This window comes from Nymphaea colorata, chromosome 3 (assembly GCF_008831285.2).
Source record: "Nymphaea colorata isolate Beijing-Zhang1983 chromosome 3, ASM883128v2, whole genome shotgun sequence".
In the NCBI taxonomy this organism is placed as follows: Eukaryota; Viridiplantae; Streptophyta; class Magnoliopsida; order Nymphaeales; family Nymphaeaceae; genus Nymphaea; species Nymphaea colorata.
Window position 1 is genome coordinate 25120955 of NC_045140.1, and position 23109 is coordinate 25144063.

At 40.7% G+C, this 23109-nt stretch overlaps 2 protein-coding genes and 1 pseudogene across 2 annotated transcripts; 1 reads left to right on the forward strand and 2 right to left on the reverse strand.

The window, feature by feature from the left end:
* Positions 1-1208: 1208 nt before the first annotated feature.
* Positions 1209-2917, forward strand: LOC116251600 (F-box protein AFR-like). The gene has a single exon (XM_031625960.2). The coding sequence runs from the start codon at positions 1415-1417 to the stop codon at positions 2498-2500; it is 1086 nt and encodes a 361-aa protein (XP_031481820.1). The 5' UTR covers positions 1209-1414; the 3' UTR covers positions 2501-2917.
* Positions 2918-8498: 5581 nt separating this feature from the next.
* On the reverse strand, positions 8499-8633 carry LOC126409967 (U4 spliceosomal RNA; annotated as a pseudogene).
* Positions 8634-14810: 6177 nt separating this feature from the next.
* LOC116250798 (26S proteasome regulatory subunit 4 homolog A) lies at positions 14811-20559 on the reverse strand. The gene is made up of 6 exons (XM_031624734.2): positions 19985-20559; positions 16827-17072; positions 16526-16695; positions 16206-16422; positions 15916-16056; positions 14811-15067 (listed from the first exon to the last, which is right to left on the reverse strand). Exons 1-6 carry the CDS (start codon positions 20459-20461, stop codon positions 14984-14986), a joined length of 1335 nt encoding a protein of 444 aa, XP_031480594.1. The 5' UTR covers positions 20462-20559; the 3' UTR covers positions 14811-14983.
* Between the last annotated feature and the right edge of the window lie 2550 nt (positions 20560-23109).

Sequence of the window (23109 nt, forward strand, 5' to 3'; positions counted from 1 at the left end):
TAATGTCAAATAGGTTAACTCATTAATTAATAATGACAATCTGACTCATATATGTTAGTTTACTCTTAGCATGAGTCCAAATTATTTAGGGGACAACTTATCTCAGATAAGTTATCCTATGAAACTTGGACAAATTCCACCAGCATCCAGGTGAGGCTATACATGGGTTAAGTGTTAACCAGTGAGCTTTTCATTTAGACCGGCTTTCTAATAGACCCAAACCCGACCCAAATTCAACTAGTTCCACTATCAATCTGTTATGGGTCCATGTCACTTCCATAATTGCTGCCATTAAATTAACTTTATACGACGATAGTACAAATTCAATTCAACTTTACAGCATAAATTCCAAATTGAAGACGTTAATGTCTTAAACAATATATATAAAGGCAGAAAAGAAAAAAAAAAAAACCATGGCAAGTGGCTAAGCATAAAGCTGGTTCAGCCCTGGTCCCACAAACCTAGCCAGCTTAGTGCCCTCATAACATGCCCGGGCCCAGTCCTTTATGTTATCGCGTTGAGCACACCGGAGGGTCTTATAGATGCCCAAGCCAAGCCCAACATATATTCGAGCTTGGCAGGGTCAGGCCCGGCATGCTATGTTGGCACTAAACCTACTATTGTACTTGTTGATCATATTAGCTCAGCCCAATGCCCAACCTTAATCTTAAGCAAGAAAGCGCTTAACTCTATCGCCAGAAGTTAAGCAGTTGGACCGTTCTACTTGTTGCTGCAGGTGCTTTAATATGGAATTGGTCGTCAATGTTGATCAAAAAAAAAAGAGAGAGAGAGAGAGAGGTGGGTCTGACAAGGGGTGAGGTATAGATGGGTTCGGTACATATCAAATCGGGTATAAGTTGGTCCCGATATGTATGGTACTTTAAGTTTAGGTTCGAGTCGGTATACATATGCAAAAGTAAATGCCGACTTCGATAAAATATCAATGCAGTTCGGTTCTAATCGAGGCATTGGTATTATCTCTTTCATTTTCCGGTTTGGTGGAACGCCGCCTTCACTTCGTTTTCGCGTCTTTGCAATCTTATAGTTGAGACCCGCTGTTCAACGGCGACTGAAAATGGGTTTCTGTTTATGAAACTTTAGAACAAATCAATGCGGAATGTAACATTCGAAAACGATAAGGAAGAAGATGCGGAAAATATTTGTCATCTCCTTCCTTTGGCACTGCCTTCATGCGGAAGTAAAGTAACAGCAAGCCATTTCTGAAAATGTTCTAAAGTTGAGCGTATTTTTTAAATACGCAGAAATACGCAATTGTTTTCCCTTTTAAACCGCTGGGATTTCTAACGACCGTCGTCGATCCCGTTCGTCGCTGGTTCTCGGATAAATAAGAAGTCGAGCGAGGAGATCGAAGCTCAGTAGGAGAGGGGTAGGATCGGAGCCACGAAACTCCCAGATGACGCTGCCCAAGTCGCCGGAGGACCGATCCGAACTCCTCAAGGAGGCGCCGCCCCTCATCCCGGGACTCCCTGACGATGTGGCGGAGCTCTGCCTCCTCCGCCTGCCCTTCCCCCACCATGCCACCGCCCGCTCCGTCTCATCCTCCTGGAACAAGGCCATCTCCGACCCATCCTTTTCCCTCTCCAAGAAGGCCCTCGATCTTTCCCTTCCTTACCTGTTCGTTCTCGCCTTCGACCCTTCATCTTGCCCCTCCCCCTCCTCCTCTGTCGCTACCCTCCATTGCCACGCCTTCAACCCTCGGACCTCTCTGTGGTTCTCCATACCCCCGCCGCCTTCCGCCAATCTATCCCCTCCTTCCTCCGCCTCCGCCTCGCTTCCCCATCACGGTACCCTATTCCTCTTAGGCGGCCTCCTTACCGGCACCGATTCCCCCGTCCCCGCCTTGTTTAAATACACCGCTGCCACCAATTCATGGTCGCCCTCCGCCCCCATGCCCACCGCTCGCTCCTTCTTCTCCGCCACCACTGTCGCCGGAAAGATCGTCGCGGTGGGAGACGGCTGCGTGGATACGTACGACCCCTCGGCCGACGGCTGGACCACAGCGGCTGGGCCGCGGCTCTCGCCGTACGACGTGGCGGTGATCGGGAGGAAGATGTATGTGACGGAAGGGTGGGCGTGGCCGTTCGACAGCCTCCCGAGAGGGGCCGTGTATGACGCGGAGAAGGGGAAGTGGGGGGAGATGAAAGCGGGTATGAGGGAAGGGTGGACGGGGGCGAGCGCGGTGGTGGAGGGACAGCTCCTGGTGGTCTCGGAGCACAGGGGCACGAGAGTGAAGGCGTACGTGGAGGAGAGGGACGAGTGGGAGTACGTGGGCGGCGGCGGGGTGCCATGGGAGGTGAAGCGGCCGCTCGCCGTGACAGCGGCGGAGGGAAAGGTCTACGTGGTGGGCAGCGGGCTGAGCGTGGCGGTGGGCACCCTAAGGAGGGAGAAGGCCGGGCTGCGGCTCGAGTGGGTTGTGGTGGAAAGTCCGCCCCTGCTCAAGTGCTTGGTCCCTACCGCTGCTCATCTTCTCTACGCCTGAATTGGCCTTTCCTTTCTTCCGCATCCCTCCCCAGTTTCTGTTTCAATCGGCCCTTTGCAGCCGAGCGGCGAAGACGAGAAGGAAAAGGGGGGAAGAAAGAAAAAGGGGTTCTTATTTTTCTTTCCGACGGAACTATGAAACACTTTGCAATGACGGGAGAATTTCCGGTGGTTAGTTTGAATTGCTTGTAACGATAGTTTGGTAGATCATTGAATCTTTTTCCCAGTATCATACAATTTCTTTGCGTCTTTGGAGCACCATCTTTCTGAGAATCTCGGTGCTCTGCTCACTGAATAGAGAGAGAGAGAGAGAGAGAGAATTTGACTTCCTTACCATCAAAACATCTTGTAGTAAAAGTGGATGTATATAGTGAAGATTGAGGGACTGGTTTTGCAATTGAATATGGAATTGAATACATACCATGTGAATTTTTAGCGAAATTGGACATCTGGCTTTGGTTTCTGCAGCTAAAGAGTTGCTGTTACATGGTTCTTTTCGTCTAAAACTCATCTGTCCTCCGTCCATCCATTATAGAAGCTGCCACGTGAACACCGACTGAACATCCATGTGCATACCCAATTATTTGTTGAAGCCGTCCAAGACACAACGAGTTACATGTCCTTCGTCTTAACGAATCAAAAGAAAGAAGAAGGCTGTTGCTCGTGCATCTTGGTTAAAAATAAAGCTTACTTTGGCGCAGCCGTCATGGCGGATCAGGAATTACAGCCTGCGGCAATTGGACGTCTCACTCACCTGCCTCGGAAAGGAAGCTACCAACAAACGCACGATCTGCGCAAAGCACCTGCCAGTCAGCTCGTGACATGGGCAGTGGGGTTGCCCTTCCACTCACCGCCTCTGGCTTGCATCTGAATCTCACACAAGAGCCAAATCAAGAACCAAAGAAATTGTACCAACCATTGCAATCTCTAAAGATACTCCCGTTCCGTAGCTGAATTCTCCAAACACTTCACGTGAATCATTTCTCAAAACGCTTATACGGACGGATTTTCTCACGATTTAGGGGTGTTTGGATGACAACCTACAACTATGTTTTGTGAGCAAAACACCATTTTAAGAATGTTTGGATTTGTGAGCAAAACACCATTTTAAGAATGTTTGGACGACACAAGAACTTGGTTTTGTCAAAACCCAATTTTGGCAAAACCTGGTTTTCATAAACAGCCTAAAAAGCCTGCCACCTCTCAGGTTTTTTTTTCAAGGAAAGCTTATTTTTACCTCTAAACCAAGTTCTTCACTTGTCATAAACCAAGTTTACAAAACTGGCTTTTTAATGAGGTTTACATAAAAAATTGGTTTTCACAAAACCAAGTTTTTGAAAGGTCTCATCCAAACGCTCCCTTAGCAGTGACAAAAAAATGAATCTTACAAAAAGTAGGTCAAATATACCTAACGCTTAGATCCCAGGAAGAAATTTGTGATGGAGAAAGCTCTAAGATCTACCATAATTCTTTTCTCCCGATATTTCAATGTGTTTTCATGTTGTTCACCAAGGTGGGGCGAAGGGGTAGAGGTTGAGAGTAAAGCAGAAGGGCACATGGAGCTTCGAGTGTACGACTAGGGCTTTCACGTGATGGCATGTCTAAGCCCACGGGTTTTGACGCTTCTGCTGAACTGGACCCATCTGCCGTGGGAAATCATTGAAGAGCGGGGGCCAAAAGTTTAGTCCTACCCAATTGGATTCGTTGGCAAGTTTTCCAGTTTTTCTCTCCCACCAAAGTACTTTTATCTCTCGCGCTTGGATTTCACAATTAACAATAAGACATAAGCGGGACTCTTGAATCGGCCACCCACCCAATTGATAAGACATAAGCGGGACTCTTGAATCGGCCACCCAATTGAACCCTTTTGCTAGTAATTCTCTGCTTCAATCGATTCCGGGCCGGCTGTCAACTTTATACCCATCGTGCACCCAATTAAATGTCCACTCATATTTGAAACTTTTAATATTTTGTATTTTTAATATCTCAAAAATATTTATTGACGATGCCATGAATTTTCAAGGGTGCTATCAGCGTAGGATGAAGAGTTTTTAGGGGATCCATCAGTGAAACATCAAAAAGTTTTTAAGTGAGCCGATTAAAAGCGTATATATAGATATATATAGAGGCCGAGTTGGGCCCCCAATCCCCGACTCGATGATTTGTTTGAATTGGGTCGGCTCAAGGGTCTAAGAACTAGCTCAAACTCAGCCCATCACTGGCCGGATACTCAACTACCCATCATGTATCTGACCCATTGCCCGTTCTTATCTTGGAAGGTGGGGCTCGGATTCCTCTTCCATTCTTTTCAAGCCCCCAACTTGCCAAGCGACACCCACTCCCATTTTTCATGTCCAACTCAACTTTGTGACAAAAGGGAAACAAAGAAAATGGAAAAGGCAAAAAAAAAAAAGAAAAAGAGTGTCAAAGAGCAGTTTTGCTTTATTCTTTCTTCATGATAATCATCATGAGTTGCTTTTCTTTGAAATTTTTTAGCAACTAAAATTGGTTCTCTTTTACTACCTTAAGGGGCATAATGTAGCTGGTTGGATGGAAACGAAGAAGACAGACAGTGCATATCCTATTTGATTCTCAATTTTGTTTCCTGTGGGCGCTATTATTATTCTTGGGGTTTGAGCTTGAGTGCTGGTTTATCTCCTTCTTTATCTCTCCCCTCAACTCTCTCTCTCTCTCTCTCTCCCCCTAGGTGTTAAACTCATGCTAACTATCGCATTATCACACTTTGAAAAATTGGTTTTTCTGAAAACCTGGTTTTGTGAAAACCGATCTTTTAATGAATTTTGAAAACCTGCTTTATGTGTTGGAAGATATGTAGAAAACCAAGTTTTCACTTCTTGAAATCTGGTTTTTGTTTAGATAACAAAAAATGAGTTTTACATCGTGCTTTTTGAAAACTATCGAGGCTTCCATTATCGTTATTAGTATTTAAAAAGAAAAGAGATGAAAATGAGCTGAAAAGTGCCATGGTGATGTCCAGCACTTTTAAAGCAACTATAGGCTAAGTCTACATCTGCACCTTACTCATCGATCAAATAAATATTTGCAGGTTGCATGAAACATGATTCATTCGTTGCAGCAACGACATGCCAAACAGTATTTCCATGGAGGAATAAACAAAGATGGTAAACCAGCAAAGCACCCACCCTTTGAAATGGTTGGGTTGCTCCGCCCAGCCTTTGCTGGCCAGATTTTGACCAGCCAGTGGCCCGTCCAACTTATGGGTTTTCATCCATGAATAATTTATTTGCCTACACTATACTTTAATTTCAATACAAGTTGAAGATATGAGGCGCATAAAAATATATATATATACGATGAACACTTAAATTTCAGTAGAAGTTGATGATGATGTGAGGCACATGTAAAAACCATCTGAAGTATTCAATGGTTAAAAAAAGAATCACACGTATGTAAATTAATTTGATAATTAATCATGACACGATGGGAATGCTTCTAGCATGATTCTCAGTAAAAAAAAAAGTTGTCATTAAAAAAAAGGGGTTTTGAGAAACCCAGTTTGAAGGTGCCCCTAACACCTTCAAAACGATGATGTTTGAGAAGCAAAGCATTATTTTGCCTGCCCATCCCAACATAAAAACAATGTTTTTCAAAACTCATTAAGAAACTCATCTTTTACAAAACCAGGTTTTCTAAAAAATCATTTTGTCCAATGTGTCATCCAAACCCCACCTTAAAAGTTTTTGAGATGATCAATATAATAACCATCTTAAGCAGTCTTAGAAACATGTATCTCAACATTCAACCTCTCTCAAGCACAAACGTATTTGCAAAATGTCGGACCTTAAATTAAAGTGTTCAACTCTAATATTTATTGTAGTGACTTGGTCCCAAACAAATTCCAGCTGACCCCATAGCCTGCCCACCTAGTTGTACTTACAACAAGAAGTATGGGCTTGGCTCAGTAGGGAATAGGCGACGTTTTGAGTTCAAAACTCACTTTACATAAGTGTATAGTGAGCCACGAATGGCATTGTCGCGGGAATATGTATCTCTTATCAAGCATGTAGTTCCAGATGGGAGGGTTTCCACTGGTCAGTAGAAGGCCGAAGGCCCTACCTAACTTTTCATTCCCTGAGGTATAGGGTATAGGGGGTTGCTGAACTAGGCACCACCCCCATCATGCTTCAATTTACGTGTTAGCGATCCTCTTTCTTTTGCAGCACACTGAGTTGATGCCATGAAAATTCGAAACAAAGACTTTCCTTTTATGAACCGCTGTCCTATCCCTTGCACCAACCTTCTCAAGAATAAACATGCTGTTGTATTCTGATACAAGATATGAGAGAATTAAAAACATTTTCACATTGATGATGCTAAAAGCTCTTAAACTGTTTCCTAATCTCAGCAATATTTATTTGTCTTTGATTCTTGGGTCATTAGCTTGTGCAAGCATAGGCCATAGGTCAAAAAATGCTAGCTTCAATGTTTAAAATGCTGGTGACAAAGTCTCTCAACTAGAGTGCAGAGTGCAGGTTCTCTCAACACAAACAGAAGCATGCTACTAGGCAAATACTCATACCAGTTGAACATTGACATGAGAAAGTTGAATAGATAAGGGAGGAGTGTTTTGACGTGGGGCCGGGATTAACGCATGAAAGTGATGTGCGTGAAAATGAGACCAATTTAATGGTTTTATATATGCGTATAGTGTATGTATGAAGAAGCTGCGCATAATCTGTGCAATTATGTGGAGTGACGACGATGGCGGTGTTCTAGTTGGTGGCGACATTAGTTTATTGAAAGTGAGTGAGACGGGCACCCAAAGTCTCACCGTACGTTGTGACGTCGTGTAGGCAGCTTCAATGTGCACCAAAGGGCGGACGCCAACGCCTTCACTCAACTCTAATTATTTGAGAGATTTTGCCTTCCACTCTAAATCTTTTTTAAAACACTATTTTTAGTTGATCGTGAGGCGGCCTCATTCTACCGCGCGAGTGAAAACCAAAGCCTCTTCCCTTGATTTTTCCTTGTCCAACCCCGGCGAAAATTAAAGTTTTTCTCCTCAATTTTTCTTTGTCTACGGCTCAAATGAAAAATAAAGCTTTTCTCTCCAATTTTCCCTTGTTCTTAGGGTCTAAACTTGGTGTAGGGTCTGAATCCACATCAGCTAGTATAGCAAACGTCCTTAAGACATTCTTATAACTCGATCGAACCAACATATATACTGCCTTTCTTTTATAACATATTTTTATATATAATTACTACAATTTAAAATTTCTTTTACTATTTAATATTTATAAATTTTAAGGTAGAAAAGATAGTTGAAATAAAGGTAAAAATGTGAGGGAAAAAAAAAGGTTGTTTGTGAGAGAGAGAGAGAGAGAGAGCGTGTGTTTGTTAACATATTTTGACGATCTCCCGATTTAATTATATATATGCACGAGTTCAGATAAGATTTTGTTACTTCTAAATTTGAATTTGAACAGTAATTCCAATCAAGTGAGGCAAATAATATACTGTTAGTCAGATATGGCAACGATGGTCGATTTAAGTTAGAGCCACTGACGTTTCGCGTGTCCACAGACAAAGAGGGAGAAAAAGGCAGAGGGAGCCGATAAAATGGAAATCCAAATAGCTGACAAGATGTCACCATAACACAAAAAACAAGCAAATCATACAAAAACTATATATATATATATATATATATATATATATATATATAATCTCTAGAGAGAGAGAGAGAGAGAGAGAGAGAGTATATACTGGTAGTTGTAGAACAAGCTGATGAAGGATTAAATTAAACTTATTAAACTTTAAAGATAAACGTTTACAATAGTTTCTTAATTTGTAAATAATGGTTTCCGTAGTAATCTCTCTCTCTCTCAAAAAATGTATTGTTCCTTAATTTGTTTGTTGTTTTTAACTCAACGTGCCTAAGTTTATAACCTAGTGTAGATTCAATAACAAAAGCTAAAAAAATTTTGTTGAAACTTTTACGGTAAACGCGCTCGCTAGCTATATCAATGCATGGTATAAAGATACAAACAAATTGTTACATCTGTATGAAGATTTTGGAAACAGTTTTCAACCAGCAATCGACGCACCTCGACTTTACCTCACTAGCTGCATCATTGTTCTAGGCGCGTAAACATCAGTATGAAGATCTTGAAATAATGAAATACTAAAGCAGAATCTAAAACATGTCCCAATCGATATAGTGGAAAACTAACCAAGACCATAACCCCAGCGAGTCTGTCCAGAACGAGAATCTCAATTGGCTGCATTAGCGAGCCAACTAAGCTCAATATTCTAGCACCAGCTATAGCTCGAGTCGAGCTCGATCTGCTACTATATATCAACACCAACTGTGGACTCTAACAGGCCAAGCTCCATACATGGCCCCTATGCATAGGGGTGGACAACGATAAGTACATTGGCTGGCTACTAAGTTTACAATAAAACGAGCTAACAAGCTCAAGCTCGAGCAATAAAACGAGCTAACAAGCTCAAGCTCGAGCTCTGACATGCTTGATCGAACCGAGCTCGAGTTAACATTACATACTTGAGCGTAGCTCGAGCTGTGCAAATAAAAGCTGAGTTGAGTTCGAACTGACCAAGTTTAGGCTCCGCTCCACTTTGTTCAACCCTTCTTATGCCGCCCCAGGCACTCTTCACGTTTAAAGGTAGAAAGCTTGTAAAAAGATGTTACAATAATATTGGAAGTGCGATCTGCCTTATCATATCCATAACTAGACGGCGCGATAAGCTAATTCAATTCATAGGGACACCATGTCCACACCATTTAAATGCCACCAAAAACGCTTTCTTGTCACGTCAAAGCTATGCTTTTCCATGGCCTTGTCCTTTACTCTTTCTTTTCTTCACCATCTCGCTCTCCCTCTCGGTGGCTACATTACAATGATAGCGAACCGATCGCGATCTTGCCAGTGTCCTGCACGAAACGAAGTTTGCTCTTTTTGCTGTTGCAATATGGACTGGTGAAGGTAACCGCATCTTCTAGTGTAGTCCAATCCCGCTGGTGTGCTTTTCCAGCTATTATCGCCACTTGTTCATGTCTTCCGCACTAACTTCTTATTACTTGAATTCAACTTTTTTTTTAGTCCAAACAAAGCCAAGCAAGTTGATACATTTGCCAAGAACTGTATGGTCCATCCGGTAAGGTAAGGGAGGCCCTACCAGGCTCGGGCTTACAGTTTAGGGTCTATGGTATAGGAGGGCATGTGTTTGGGCCCAACCGCAGCCCCTTGAACAAGTCCATGACAACAGAGGTTTCACTTAGACGTCGACAATTAAATTGAGGAAGGTCAATAGCTCAAAACCTGTAAGTGTGATGCAAGTATCCGTAAAACTTTCACCGCCGTTTCCGCTGAATGTCGGTGAACAAATCACCAGTTCTAAAAGTAGTTGATAGAAAGATTTAATGCACGAAGACCGAGTAAGGATCTTCTTTTGCTGTAAATCTATCGGGTGAAGGAAGCGACGGATATGTAACTCGTGGCCGTGTAATCGAGACAATCATCAATAATATTACTGAGTTGGCTTTCTTCTCGGGAACGTCGGCTCACAAAAGCCGACCACTTGCTTCTGGTGCCCTGTCTTTCTCTTGCTTTTTTTTTTTCTTTAATCTTAATGTCGTCTTTTCAAAGTCATATCTAACAAACGACAAAATAAATAAGACTGATAACTTGGATTTTAGTTAATAATGGTGACAATCGTGACTACAAACGGTTGAACGTGCTTCTTTTTTAACCGTCTATTTCTTATCATTCAAGAAGCAAAACCATTTGACTTTTTCCAATTTTTTTGGTCACTCAAGCGTCTTTCATGTCTATTGCTCGAGGGATAGTTATGTCTGTTATGTAGGGATATCGCAAGGCTTTGGATTCTTCGAGCTTCCTTAGTTCAAAATGGAACTGAGTGCGAAAGTTCTGTCGGCCTGAGAGGGTGAAGGTGAATATAGTACATTTCCTTTCAAGTGAACGGAAAGGGAACCCATCATCTCTTTTCTTTCTTTTGTTTTTAAGGGTTTAAAACAGCTTTGAGGTTTAGGTGTTCGTATGGTATACCTTTTAATTTAAATAATAACATATATTGTATGATATACCCTTCAATTTAAATATAACATATGTTACTATTTGTATTCTAAATGAGTAATACCAAAAAGAATTGAACTAACGGCACATCAACAGCACACCACTTAAGCCAACCAGCTAGATACTTTAAAGGAGAAGGGAAAAATGGGAAAAGGGCAGTGAACGCATTGTTGGTGTTCCAGTGCTACATGCAACACGTCTCCTGATTAGCTTTGTCTATTATTAACGATAATAAATCAACTAGAAAGCGCGTTGTCTTGATGGTGCTTCACATTGGCAAAATAAAACACAAAGTGTCTGCTCAAGTTTATGGGTAGATCCCCATATATACGAACTGGATATAGTATCAATTAATGATGCAAACCAGCCAGACATAGGACTGCAGAAAGTTGAACTCTAATTGGATCCTGTACCGCTAAAAGTGAGCACAATTTCTCCTATCTAACCAATTTGCATCCCTCATATCCCCATCCTCTCTCCCTCCCAAGAAAAATAGTTAGATCAAATATCGGAAACAGCATGAAGAGGATGAGTTGATCCAACTGTTTGCGATTTAGGAAAGTGGAAACTTTTGAAGTCCGACAAAGCATCAGGAAAAGATAAGACGCATCGCTCTTTCGGTTCCTTGTTCTTTTGTGTTGTGTGGGGTGAAGGCGTGAAGCACAGTACCAAGAGGCGCTGCACTAGAAAAAACAAAGAAGAGGAGAGTTGAGTATTTTAAGGCACTAGAAAAAACAAAGGAAGAGAGAGTTGAGTATTTTAAGGATTTGTCAAAAAAAATAAAGTCTTTTTTGTACTTTTTAACATTTTCACTTGTGTTTTTTTATCCTTGCAGGAGGATTTGCCTTTTTTTTTATTGACTAGGGGTATTAGCAAAATTTTTGTGCACTGGGCGGGCGGTGCATATAACCAACTTCGAATAATAAGGCACTTTTTCCTTGTCATTGTCAGACATGCACTAAGCAGCATTTGGATGATGGAGGTAAGGGAAAAAGAAGGGGCTTGTTCTTTTACTCGGGCAGTGGGCAAACAGACAGTTGAAACCTGAGATGTATGCTCCCGATTTCAATTTAAGTAGATAGTGATTCGCTTTTTAATCGATTGCGTCCAACTCTGGATTTGATGATGTCAACTCTGTTTATGATGACAATACCCATATGTTACCCGAGCTTGATCCATCCTGAAGAGGACGTGACGATTCGCTTTATGAATGCAAAGGAGAGGAGTTTTTGACCGGAAAAGGGAATGGCAGGGCGCCACTCAACTCTTCTTTCCATTTTTCTGGCAAAAGTCCAGTGCTTGACAGGAAAGCCTTTTGACACTGCAGGGCGATCTTTCTTGTGACAAATGAGTTGCTTGGTAATGGAGAAGTAATGAGTCTTGTCATGAGAGTGGATGTACAAGACACAGCCAGTGATGGTGCCGTACTCTCAGCTGTTTGATATTGCAAAAATGAATTAGAATAAAACTTACCGAATGTCACTTCTTTCAGCAAGCCAAAAGGCTATGATCTCTGTCTGGATATTGGCAGGCCTTCAGTTGATAAGAACTTGAGGTCCCCTAATAATACTTGTGGCTGACTATCGCCAACTATAAGGCAAGCCCAAAAAAGTTGCAGGAGACATATTGAGACACTGATTGCAACCTCCCGCTCCTCTTTTCGAGAAAGAATCAAGTGCCTAATGCTGCTCAAAAGGTTGTGTTTGTTTAAAGTGTTTTCTTTCAAATATTATCCATATAGATGCGATCTTAGATGATTTTAGTTCTTCAACTTGCTTCGAAATTTTATAAACCAATAACCCTTGTTTCTACATCCAAGAGTCTCGTTCAAACGTCTAGTCATGAGATTTTAATCATGTAGTTCACATCCACTCCATATATGGTTAGACATTTAGTAAAGGAACTACCCCAAAAAAAAATTCTTGAGAACTTTTGCTTCAATGAGTTCCCATCCACTGCTAGCTTTTCCCTTTTCTCTCCTAAAGATTCGGTAACAAGTGCAAGGATGTGCAAATGCCCACACCATCCTCTGCGGCCGTCAAAATCACAGAGTTCCTCTGGTCCTCCATTTATGGAACACGGAAGCACTCGTGTTGCCGAATAATTATGAAGCACAAAAGCACTACAACATGGCGATATTTGGTATACGCGGCTATGCTTCATCTCCTTGGTTTTTTTCTACTTTTTCTAATCTCATGATACCAAAAGGTAGGGCCATGGTCCGCTGAGAAAAAGCTGGAGAAAGGAGAGAAGCAAACGCGCTTTTGCATGGGTGGCTCAAGATTGATTCATTTTGAGTTTCAGTTTTCACCCTGTGGGTTTTACTAGGACGAAAATTCAAACTGCCCTATGCTCATCTCAATATTTACAGAAGATGGGAAGTACCAGTGTGCAAAAAGAAGTTCATACAAATTTATCAAAAAACATGCAGAAGATTGTGCTAGCCCCTAGATCACGGTGGGTACTCAACATTCTAATTGACGGGTGTATCCCTCCCTACCCAGAGCCTAAAGCAACTCTGGACTCCATTTGCAAAGGGAGAGGGGGAGAAGCTTCAGCTTCTTCCGGATATCTCCCTGATCATAGGCCTCTACCCTTTTCTTGTGGTTGACGGTGCTGTAAAACTGAACAAGTTTTGAACGTAGAACCCCATATAAAGTAAGGTAGTCTTTGAAAAACTGTCCATGGGTGAACCGTGAAAGTATCTTGCAAAAGGTATCATCGTTCAGGAAAAGGATGTGAACGCGGTGCCAATTTTTTGTGTTCGGAGAATTGAGACAAGTTTTCAATCCCTTGCTGTTCAATGTTTGAAGAAATGGTTTGAGATGAAACAATGTGATAAACTTGTAAGCGGTGAGAAATTTGCGGCCCACCCAAGTAAAAGTTAGATGCTGATGAATGTTCGATGACGTAAATGAAATACCACTGGGAATACAAGATGGGAAACGCATACTGCAGATAACTTTGAATATATAAAATACCAAAAGATGGGAGCAGGAGAAGGGTCACCATGGCAGCGGAAGAACGTCGTCAAGGAGTACGGGCGCTCATCTCAGCGTTGCAGGTGAACGCGAGAGCAAAGGATGGGCGATTAGAGCGTTGAGACAGCTCTGTCGAGGGGGTCGGCCTAGATCATTATCTAAATGAGATTGTGGCGCTTTGCTTTAAGCGGTTACGGGTTACCCAATAGGAGGAGGAAGAGGACTGCTGGGAGGAGGTGTAAGGGAGACTAAATTGGGCGGCAGAGGCAAGCCGCAGTGATTGTGTGACTGTGTCTGTCGAGGGAGCGAAGCAGACGGTAGTCTCTCTCTCTCTCTCTCTCTCACACACACACACACACAATTGCATTGCATGCATCCTAGGCTAGGTAGGCTATTGAAGGAGCGCGAGAACTGCTTTGCTGTTTCCACTTTAGGGTTCTCATGCAACATTAGGGTTCTCATGCAACAGGTGGCTTCACCTTCATCCTGTTGATGGGGCAACGGTGCAACCAATTTTTCAACGATAATTTACTTCGTCAAACTCATTTCATCTCACTGGAGACGTTCCCGGTTTGATTGGTTTCCGAGGGAGACCGACAGGAAAGCAGATAAAATTTAGGTTCACCTGAAACATGTCAGCCCAAAAGAGGGTGAGTTATATCATTCGCAGGGATCTAAATTCGATTCGAGACCGATTTGTGGGGCTTGCTACTATTTTCCTTGTTCATAAGAGAGAGAGAGCTTGTGAAACCAGGTCTTTTTGAGTCCAAAATAACTCCAAATGTGCTTGGGGGCAGCAGCAACAGGCGTGTTTTCTCCCTCATCTCGAAAAGCTTAGGTGCGCTTTTGAGCGAAGTTAAGAGCAGGAACGTATTATTCTTTGTTTTATCAAAACAGGATTTGTCAATTTTAATAGTTTAAGTTTAACAAGAGCAGGAATATTGTTTAAAATTTAGCACATATATCCTAAACATCTTGCTCTTCGCAGAAGTTGTCCAAAATCTACTCATAGGAGTGGCTCCGTATATATATATATATATATATATATATATATATATATATATTCTTTCAAGAGCTTCGTTTGCCTGATTACGAAGTCAAAAGTCAGGAGTTCCAACATCTGGAGTGGGGCCCACTCGGCATGAACGAACTGATGAAGGACTGCCCAACCCCAGACTTGCCTACGGACAAGAAGCAAATGGCAACCGCACAGCAATTCAGTTAAAATCCCATGAAAGAGAAAAGAAATGAATAGTTGCTTGATAGAAATTATACAAGTTGATTATGCCCACACCAACTTGCAGGAGAAGAGAAGTAATATAAGTTCCCAAAAGACAAAAAACGGAAAAGGTGACATGCTTCCCAAGCAAAGAGCGTGCATACAGCTGTATATTATCATAAATTCTTCTACATGTAGAGTCCCTCTGGCACCCCTTCTTTCTTCTTGAACATGACCTTTTCCTTTGCTTTCTTGAAGTCGGCATGCGTCACCTGCAAGATAGGCACTCGATGAGAAATAGTTGGCACTTAACACAGCATTTTGTCCTCCTCGTGCACTAGAGGGAGATACCATGGATAAAATAATCTTGGATCCCCGAGTAAATTGTGTCTCCGGATAATGAAAATTAGAATACAAATAACTAAGTAAAGCAAATGCACTTTTTAATCCAAAACCTGAAATAAAAGCATCAAAGATTCAAAGTATAATCAAAATGGAAAAACATAAGTGTCCCTTCTCATAAAATATTACATTAAAATCTTTCTACCGAAACAAGAGATGTCTGGAACTTCAAGACCAACTGGTAACCACTTCACATTAATTCGGTAGTTATCTAAGCTATAAACTGTGATGAACATATATTGCACTTCATGTATATGATTTTCTAATATTAGATCTGCCTCCAGATATGCTTATTCCAAGAGAACCATAGCTGCATGCACCTTTGATGATTATGCAAACCCTAGAAAATGTTTATTATAGTTTTATTTAATAGAGATATTTCCAGATGTGCTTTTGAAGGCGGGAAAAAAAGAGAACGACAATGACCACTTATACTGTTACAATTGAATAATAAAGTATTCAAGGTTTTTTCGGGACACAATGCACGTCCCTTAATAAAGGCACAAATGTTTCATTTTTTCCTAGGCACCATAAGCTACAAGACTAGACGGCTAGTGGGGGAAATCAGGAGAAACAAACAGATGTGATGGTTTAAACCACTACAAAAACTCGAAGCAACAACCTCTTCTATAAGGCACAAAACGTTATTCACCTTGATAAAAAATAGATAACCTAAAGCAAAGAGACAAGTGTAAAATAAGATCATAAAAAAGAGTACCTTCATTCTTCGTTCTCTTAGGGCAAGAAGACCAGCCTCGGTACAGATGGCCTTGATGTCTGCTCCAGAAAACTCATCCTTTGTCATAACAAACTCTTCTAAGTTTACATCATCCGCCAATGTCATTCTTGATGTATGTATCTATAACCAGAAAGAAAATTTGTAAGTAAACATGCTTCACAAGGCTTTAACAATGGTGATTACAATTCACATCCAACTCCACAATATCTTGAGAATAGTTGTATTATAGATTTGATACAGTATCAATTTGTTCTGAGATGCTGAAGCACCTGGAAAATCCGTCGCCTAGTCTTAATGTCAGGAAGTGGGAATTCGATCTTTCTGTCTATCCGACCAGGCCTAAGCAATGCAGGATCAAGGCTCTCGATTCTGTTAGTGGCAAGAATAACCTTGACATCTCCTCTAGAATCAAAACCATCTAACTGGTTAAGCAATTCCAACATTGTTCTTTGGATCTCACGTTCACCTCCGGAATGGGCGTCATACCTGAAGAACCAAAAAAAGAAAGGGAAATGAAACAATTAAACCAACATATAACTGCTGATCAATAGGTATGCTACTTGGGGTTCCTGAGAATTAGATCTCAGACCTTTTTGTACCAACTGCATCAATTTCATCAATAAATACAATTGAGGGGGAGAGCTCATCAGCAACCCTGAACAGCTCCCTAACAAGTTTTGGTCCATCTCCCAAGTACTTCTGTATTAATTCACTCCCAACAACACGCAGAAATGTTGCTGATGTCGAATTAGCCACTGCCTGCAAAGCAATATCCAAGGTAAACTAAACTGATGCTGGAATAGTGCACAAAGGTTCTTTTCTGGACCACATTTCAGACAGTAATGGTGGAAACAATTCAGATGACAATAAAATCGGTATAGCAACTGCACCTTAGCCAGTAATGTTTTGCCAGTTCCAGGCTCCCCGTACAGTATGACCCCTTTTGGTGGCTTGATGCCAATGTCTTCATACAGTTCAGGATGGGTGAGAGGAAGCTCCACTGCTTCCTTGATTTCTTGAATTTGGGCATCCAACCCACCTATATCAGCGTAGGATTCCAAAGGAGCCTTCTCGACCTTCATTACTGACACCATGGGGTCAACTTCATCTTGCAGCAGACCAACAACAGAAAGCACCTGAAAGTATCAGGCACAAACAAAGCAAGAATGTTACCTACACCTCATAGTCTCATACATGCAAAACAGCAGAAGATGCTGGAATTGATATAGGCATAAAGATTAACAGGTACATCACGTATGTAGCACCAATACCAACAATTTAACTTCTAAAACGTGCCATTCTTGGACGTAGAATTTACTTTCCAGTCACATGGAACCGCAAGTTGAATAGAGAAAGTAAGTGAGAATCCATAATAAGAGAAATTATTGTCATGTAAATCCCTCCAATTCATTAAGCAGAAAAATCAACCAAACTCCAATGAGCTTCTATCATATAATTTTTTTTTTACACATGATTTTCTGCAAGTGTCAGGTCTCATGGATGCAATGCTGCACCAAAGTCATTCTACAAATCCAAACACCATCGCAGGGTATGTGAGAATACTCAAATACCTGTGGCACCTGCAGTGGAACCATACACTTGCAAAAGTAAAAAAACATACCTGAATAGCTCATTCAGCCTTTGGGAAAAGAAAGTTAAAAAAGGTCGGTGAAAAGTGCAACCAACAGTTTGCTCCACACACCATTATTATCGTTGTACAGGAATTTGGCTTTTCCAAGTACATCTAAAATGCAGCTTCCATGCACAGTTCATAAGCACAAGTTTAAAAAAAAAAAGGATAAAGTAAAAAAACATTTTGTAAATAAGAAAAAAAACTGAAGAGTATCTGAAGCTATGTTCCAAAAGTGAAGGTCATCTTAAATACTCAAAGAAGCTTTCAGTATAAAAGCCAAACCTTTATGGAATGAAGGCTAAAAGGCCTACTTTTTTTTTTCTAGTGGTGACACAAACAGAACACTAAAATCAAATACATAGATTATCAGCAAAAACTTGTATAATGTATAGATCTTTGACGCACGACACATTATTTCAACAATTGCACTTGGAAAATCCAAATAAGAACAGATTGTGGTACAGTAAAACAAAATTTCCAATACACAGAAATCTAAGATTTTTATGTGACAGACACAGACTAAAATTTCCTAAAACATACTTCCTGGATTGATCTCAAGTGTCAATTAAAATGAAAAAAATAAAGAGAGCATATCAAAGTTCTTATATATACTTTGGAGACAATTGGAGTACAATCAAACATTCCAGATCTTTCAAAATATGTAAAAGAAGCAATAAACTGTGTTCTCTGCAACTAGACACGGTGGCATAACTCAATCTAGACTTGGAAATTAAGATTATGCAAATCTCCATTAAGAAAGCATCATTTTAAGCAGTGGCATCTACGAACATTTAATTGCAAATTGTAATATAATCAGTATTCGCTGCTTTACAATTTGATGCACAGGTATCTATTTGAAAAACAAGCCTATGACGAACGATGGAAAGAAATAGAAAATACCCAGCCATCTCTATGCATGAAAAAATATCAAAAATAGATAAAGCAGTAATTCTTCCAGAAGTAAAAACTAAGAGATGAGCATTAGTGTTCAATCATTCCACTGGAAATACTACACATGTTCATCAAAAACTTGGTTAATATGAGCATAACCAAAAATGGAATCTGGACATGCAATGTAATGTAAAGCACTTTCCTGATGCACTGAGACAACAAAAGGGAACAAAATCATAGTAAAGTTATGATTTGGTTATCCTGGGTCCTCCTATCAGTCTACATTAACCTTTCAGTCTATGACTCTATACTGACCTTTCCAATTAGAACTCATGAATTTTGAGCGCAGTATTTCAAATTTTCAACACAGCTTCTTAGAGGAAAAAGCTTCACTATTTTACTCTTTGAAAGAATATGAAGCAAAGACATGGACAAATTTGAAGATCTACTTGAATTCACAAAATATGTTCCAGTTCATTTTCCAAAACATATAGCCATTGAGGTTGCCAGAGCATCTCAAACCCCCATTGCTCTTTCATCATATTCGGTAAAACAGTAAAAGTTTAAGTACAAATTAAGAAGAAATGGATCCGACATGAGAAGGATACATTATAATCCACATAAATCAGAAACTCAGTACAAAAATTTCTCACTTTAAGGAAACATGGGTTTCCAAAAACCGCAATGATGCACCTAACTAGAAAAGAGTATAGGTAGAAGGACGCACAGCAATCATTTTAATCCTTCGATTTTGGAAACAACTCGAACGACAACTATTTGCATAAATTACAATAATTTTTATTCGAAATAGACCACGCAGACATCTACTCACGCCTGAAAAATAGACATTCCTGAATCTTCTATCTTTTCAAACCAAGTAAGGAGACCATTTTTGTGAACAAAGAGTAATTAATGCTCACTACACCTTCAATGATCCTCGGCGTAAAAATCTATGGCCTACAAGCTGTGAATGTCCACCCTACGGTTCAAAGGCATGAAAGAAGGGAAGAACAATTGCATTCTCTTCCTAACTAGTTAATATGGTCTCTATCAGATTTCCGTAAGATTGCGTCGAGTAGTAAGGGGCATCACTATCACAGAACACTATCTCCAGAACATCCAATCAATTATTTCAACACAGAACCAAAATACTAAATCCGAAAATGACTAAATCTCACTCATCAACCAACAAATTAAATGAAAATTTAGTAAAAACCCTAATCTCCAATCTACATGATCTTCCTCAAAATCAAGAAAGAACTTAAACCTCGAGATGTAACCCCTGGGCTCCCATCCAGTCCTCTAGCATCTTCAAGTACTAATCACTCTTGAAACCCATGGGAAAACATAATCTCCACTCCCTTGAAATCACCCCAAATTTCTAATCCCCAGCTGAACCCTAGTGGCTCAATCCCTTTGATCGATCCCCAAATGGACAGAAACCCCAAACCACACAACGTTAAAAATCAATCCATTCAGACTAGACCTTCACAATTCGAATCCAATAAAGATTAACCCCTTTACCTTGTTGTGCATGAGGATGGCGCAACCAGGCTCGAGCTGGTCCTTATCAACGAACGAGAGAATACCCACATAGTACTCAGGACCGACGGAGGAGGAGACGATGGCGTGGTTCTCGTCGATGAGCTCCTCGAGGTTGCCGACGCTCATAGGGGAGCCCCTGAGATCGTCGACCTTGGACCGATCTTCCTCGTTCTTGTCCTCCTGGGGCTTCAGCCGCTCCTGGTTGGTAACGAACTCCTCCTCCATGAGCAAATAATCCTTGATCCGTTCCAGCTTCAGAAGCCGGAGCTTGCATTTAGTCAGCGGCGTCACAGTAGGCAGCCTCGCCGCAGCTTCAGGCCCCTTCTGCTTCCGCTGCTTGCGGCCGACGCGAGCAGGGGGCGCGGCCGGCTCGAACTTCTTCTCCTTCTTATCGTCGTGCTTCCGGTCGCCGGGGAGACCCTGACCTTTCAGGCCGCCGGGAGAACCCTGACCCATCCCTGAGCAGGTTAGGTGGACGGAAAGAGCAGAAGGAAGGTGCGGCAAGGGAAAAAGGAAAGCAAGAAGCGACGATCCAGTCGCTTGGTTTGCTTGCGAAAGAGGTCACCGAGGTATCTATACTGGTGCGGTCGCGCATAGGGGCAAAATGGATCGGTTTCTGTTCCATACACGGTTCAAAATAAACCATTTATTGACACGCTTGAGCTTTGTATTTCTTTCGCTTAATTGATTTTCTTATGTAATATTTAGGTGCATTCGTATTCGATGAGTGACATTTACGTTGAATCATTCTTCAAAATTAGTTCCGTTTAGGATTTAACTCAAAACCCAATTTTATTTTGAAATGCCTTAGTTTTAAAAAAACTGAATGTCAATCGAGCCCACTATAAATGGAGTTAAGTGGTATGTCATATGAGTGCGGGTGTCATCGTGACATATCCCAAAAATTTGAGTGCGAGAGTGAAGCGAGGGTGTATATATATAATATATTTATTATGTATATATAAATATAAGTATTGATAATATATATAATTTTAGTTTGTTTCTTAGCTTAATGTGTCATTTCCTTTTACTTTTATTACTATAAATAAAAAAAAAGGGACAGGAAGAAAAAAAATGAAAAATATTTTGAACTTGCATAAAAAATGACGTGATTGGGGTGTGTATCGGAACAGCACCAGCATCGTATCGACACAGGTGCAGCCTCTTTTTTGAAGAGTCCATGTGACATAGGTTAATTGGGCAGCGTAGGGGTTTAAATTCAGAGAACGGGCTATATACAAAATGTATTCTTCATACAAGCTAGCTACTAGGGAGAACCCTGCCCTTATCACGTGGCAGGGCAGAATGTGGGATTATGTCGTTGCTGCTACTTGTTATTGACCTCAATTTGTTTGTGTCGTGCATTCCTGCCCACAATGAATGTCTGATATTGTTGATGATGTGTTGTATTATGTTACTTGTGCAATGTTCCATCCACATAACGCACATGCATTATATGTGTTTCATTTGATAGTTTGTTATGATCAGTGATATATTTGATCACTTGTAATATACTATTTACACGTTTTTTTGAGTTAATTTTCTTTCATATACCCAGCAAGCGAGAGCACTTAATTGATCGGATCATCGATCTGAAAATGGGATGAAAATGATCAAGGGGTGAATGTAATGATGCAAATTTTGCACCTTTATCTTTTGGTTGTGGAGTATTTACAACGTATATACAACCCATTTTTTGCTGTGATCCTCATGTATATGATAATGATGTATACATATATGTTTTTGGATTGACACGATGTTGTCTTTCTGAATGTTTTGTTACCATATGCATAGAATTATACATTCGTTGTTGTGTTCATGCTATATAATACCTATACAGTCGATTGAAAAATTATATTTCTACCCCCATTAAAATTTGAAACTATAATTTGGCCATTCATGAGAAATTTTTTGCCACTCCCTTGTTTGGAGCTACTTGGCGATGAAAATAGTTTGATACTGTTTCGTAAATATGCTCCAAAGATTATGGTAAATTCACAAAATATTATGTTATAATACTATGGATCCACCCCAATCTATTGTAGATTCAATGAACAGTAACAAGTTGTTGCTATTGTCAAAAAACCTCTTGTTGATTTATAGCTTCTATTTAATATTTTACTATAAATAAACTCAATCTATATTTATAGAATTAGCGAAAAACTAAGCATGCGTAACCAGTAACATGTTATAACACAGTTCCAACTATGGGCCAGTAAAGAAAAACGTAGAAGTTGGAGGTAGGAAAAAATATACTAAACGAATAACAAAAACATTTGCCTAGTGATGTTTGTTTTTTTTCTTTTTTCAATTAGCAAATTGGAGCTAATATGGGCACTGCTAGCTGCTGCTCAAGACTAGATATTAACATTAAAATTATATAGGTTCTAAATAGAAAGACTTGAACCAGTTTGAAGGGCAACCCTTCAATAATGCTAAGCATCAGGCCTGGGTACCCAACCAGCCAATTGTATACTCGGCCTGATCAGGTTGAGTCTGGGCATGAAAATCAGTCTAGTGGGCTGAGATCCGTTGTGCCGAGCTCAACCCAACAAATAAATGAGCCACACCCCGTCACAGCATTCTGCTCAGACATTGTCAGGCCAAGGGGCGGAGGGAGGGGGGCCCACTTGGGTCATTGCCCAGGTGAGCGTAAGAAAAAAAATTATATTGAAAAAATTAAATTCTTTTAGTTTGGTCTGCCTGCCAATGATTTGGCTCGTCTCTGAAAAAAATCTTGACTTAGCCCCTGGTCAGGTGGAAACAGATTTTTTTCTTTGATCTTTTATTTTCATTTTACAATAATGACTTGTCAAGGTGCAGGTGAGCCTCCTTCTTTCTTTAGATCAATTTCGTTGTAAAAGTACAACAGAAAAATGCGCTGACAACTATTTCCGTTAAAACTTTTTGGTCCTTGGCTGAGTAGAAAAAAACTTGCCCATTTGATGTTAAAAAGAAATATATTAAAAAAAACATCGAGCAGAGCTTGGGCACAAAAGTTGGCTTTAGCCTCAGGCTTAACGGATTTGTCGAATCTTTGTTGAACTCAAGTTCAGATTCAATTAACCGGACGAGAGTCCAATTTAAAATCAGGTCTATTTTTT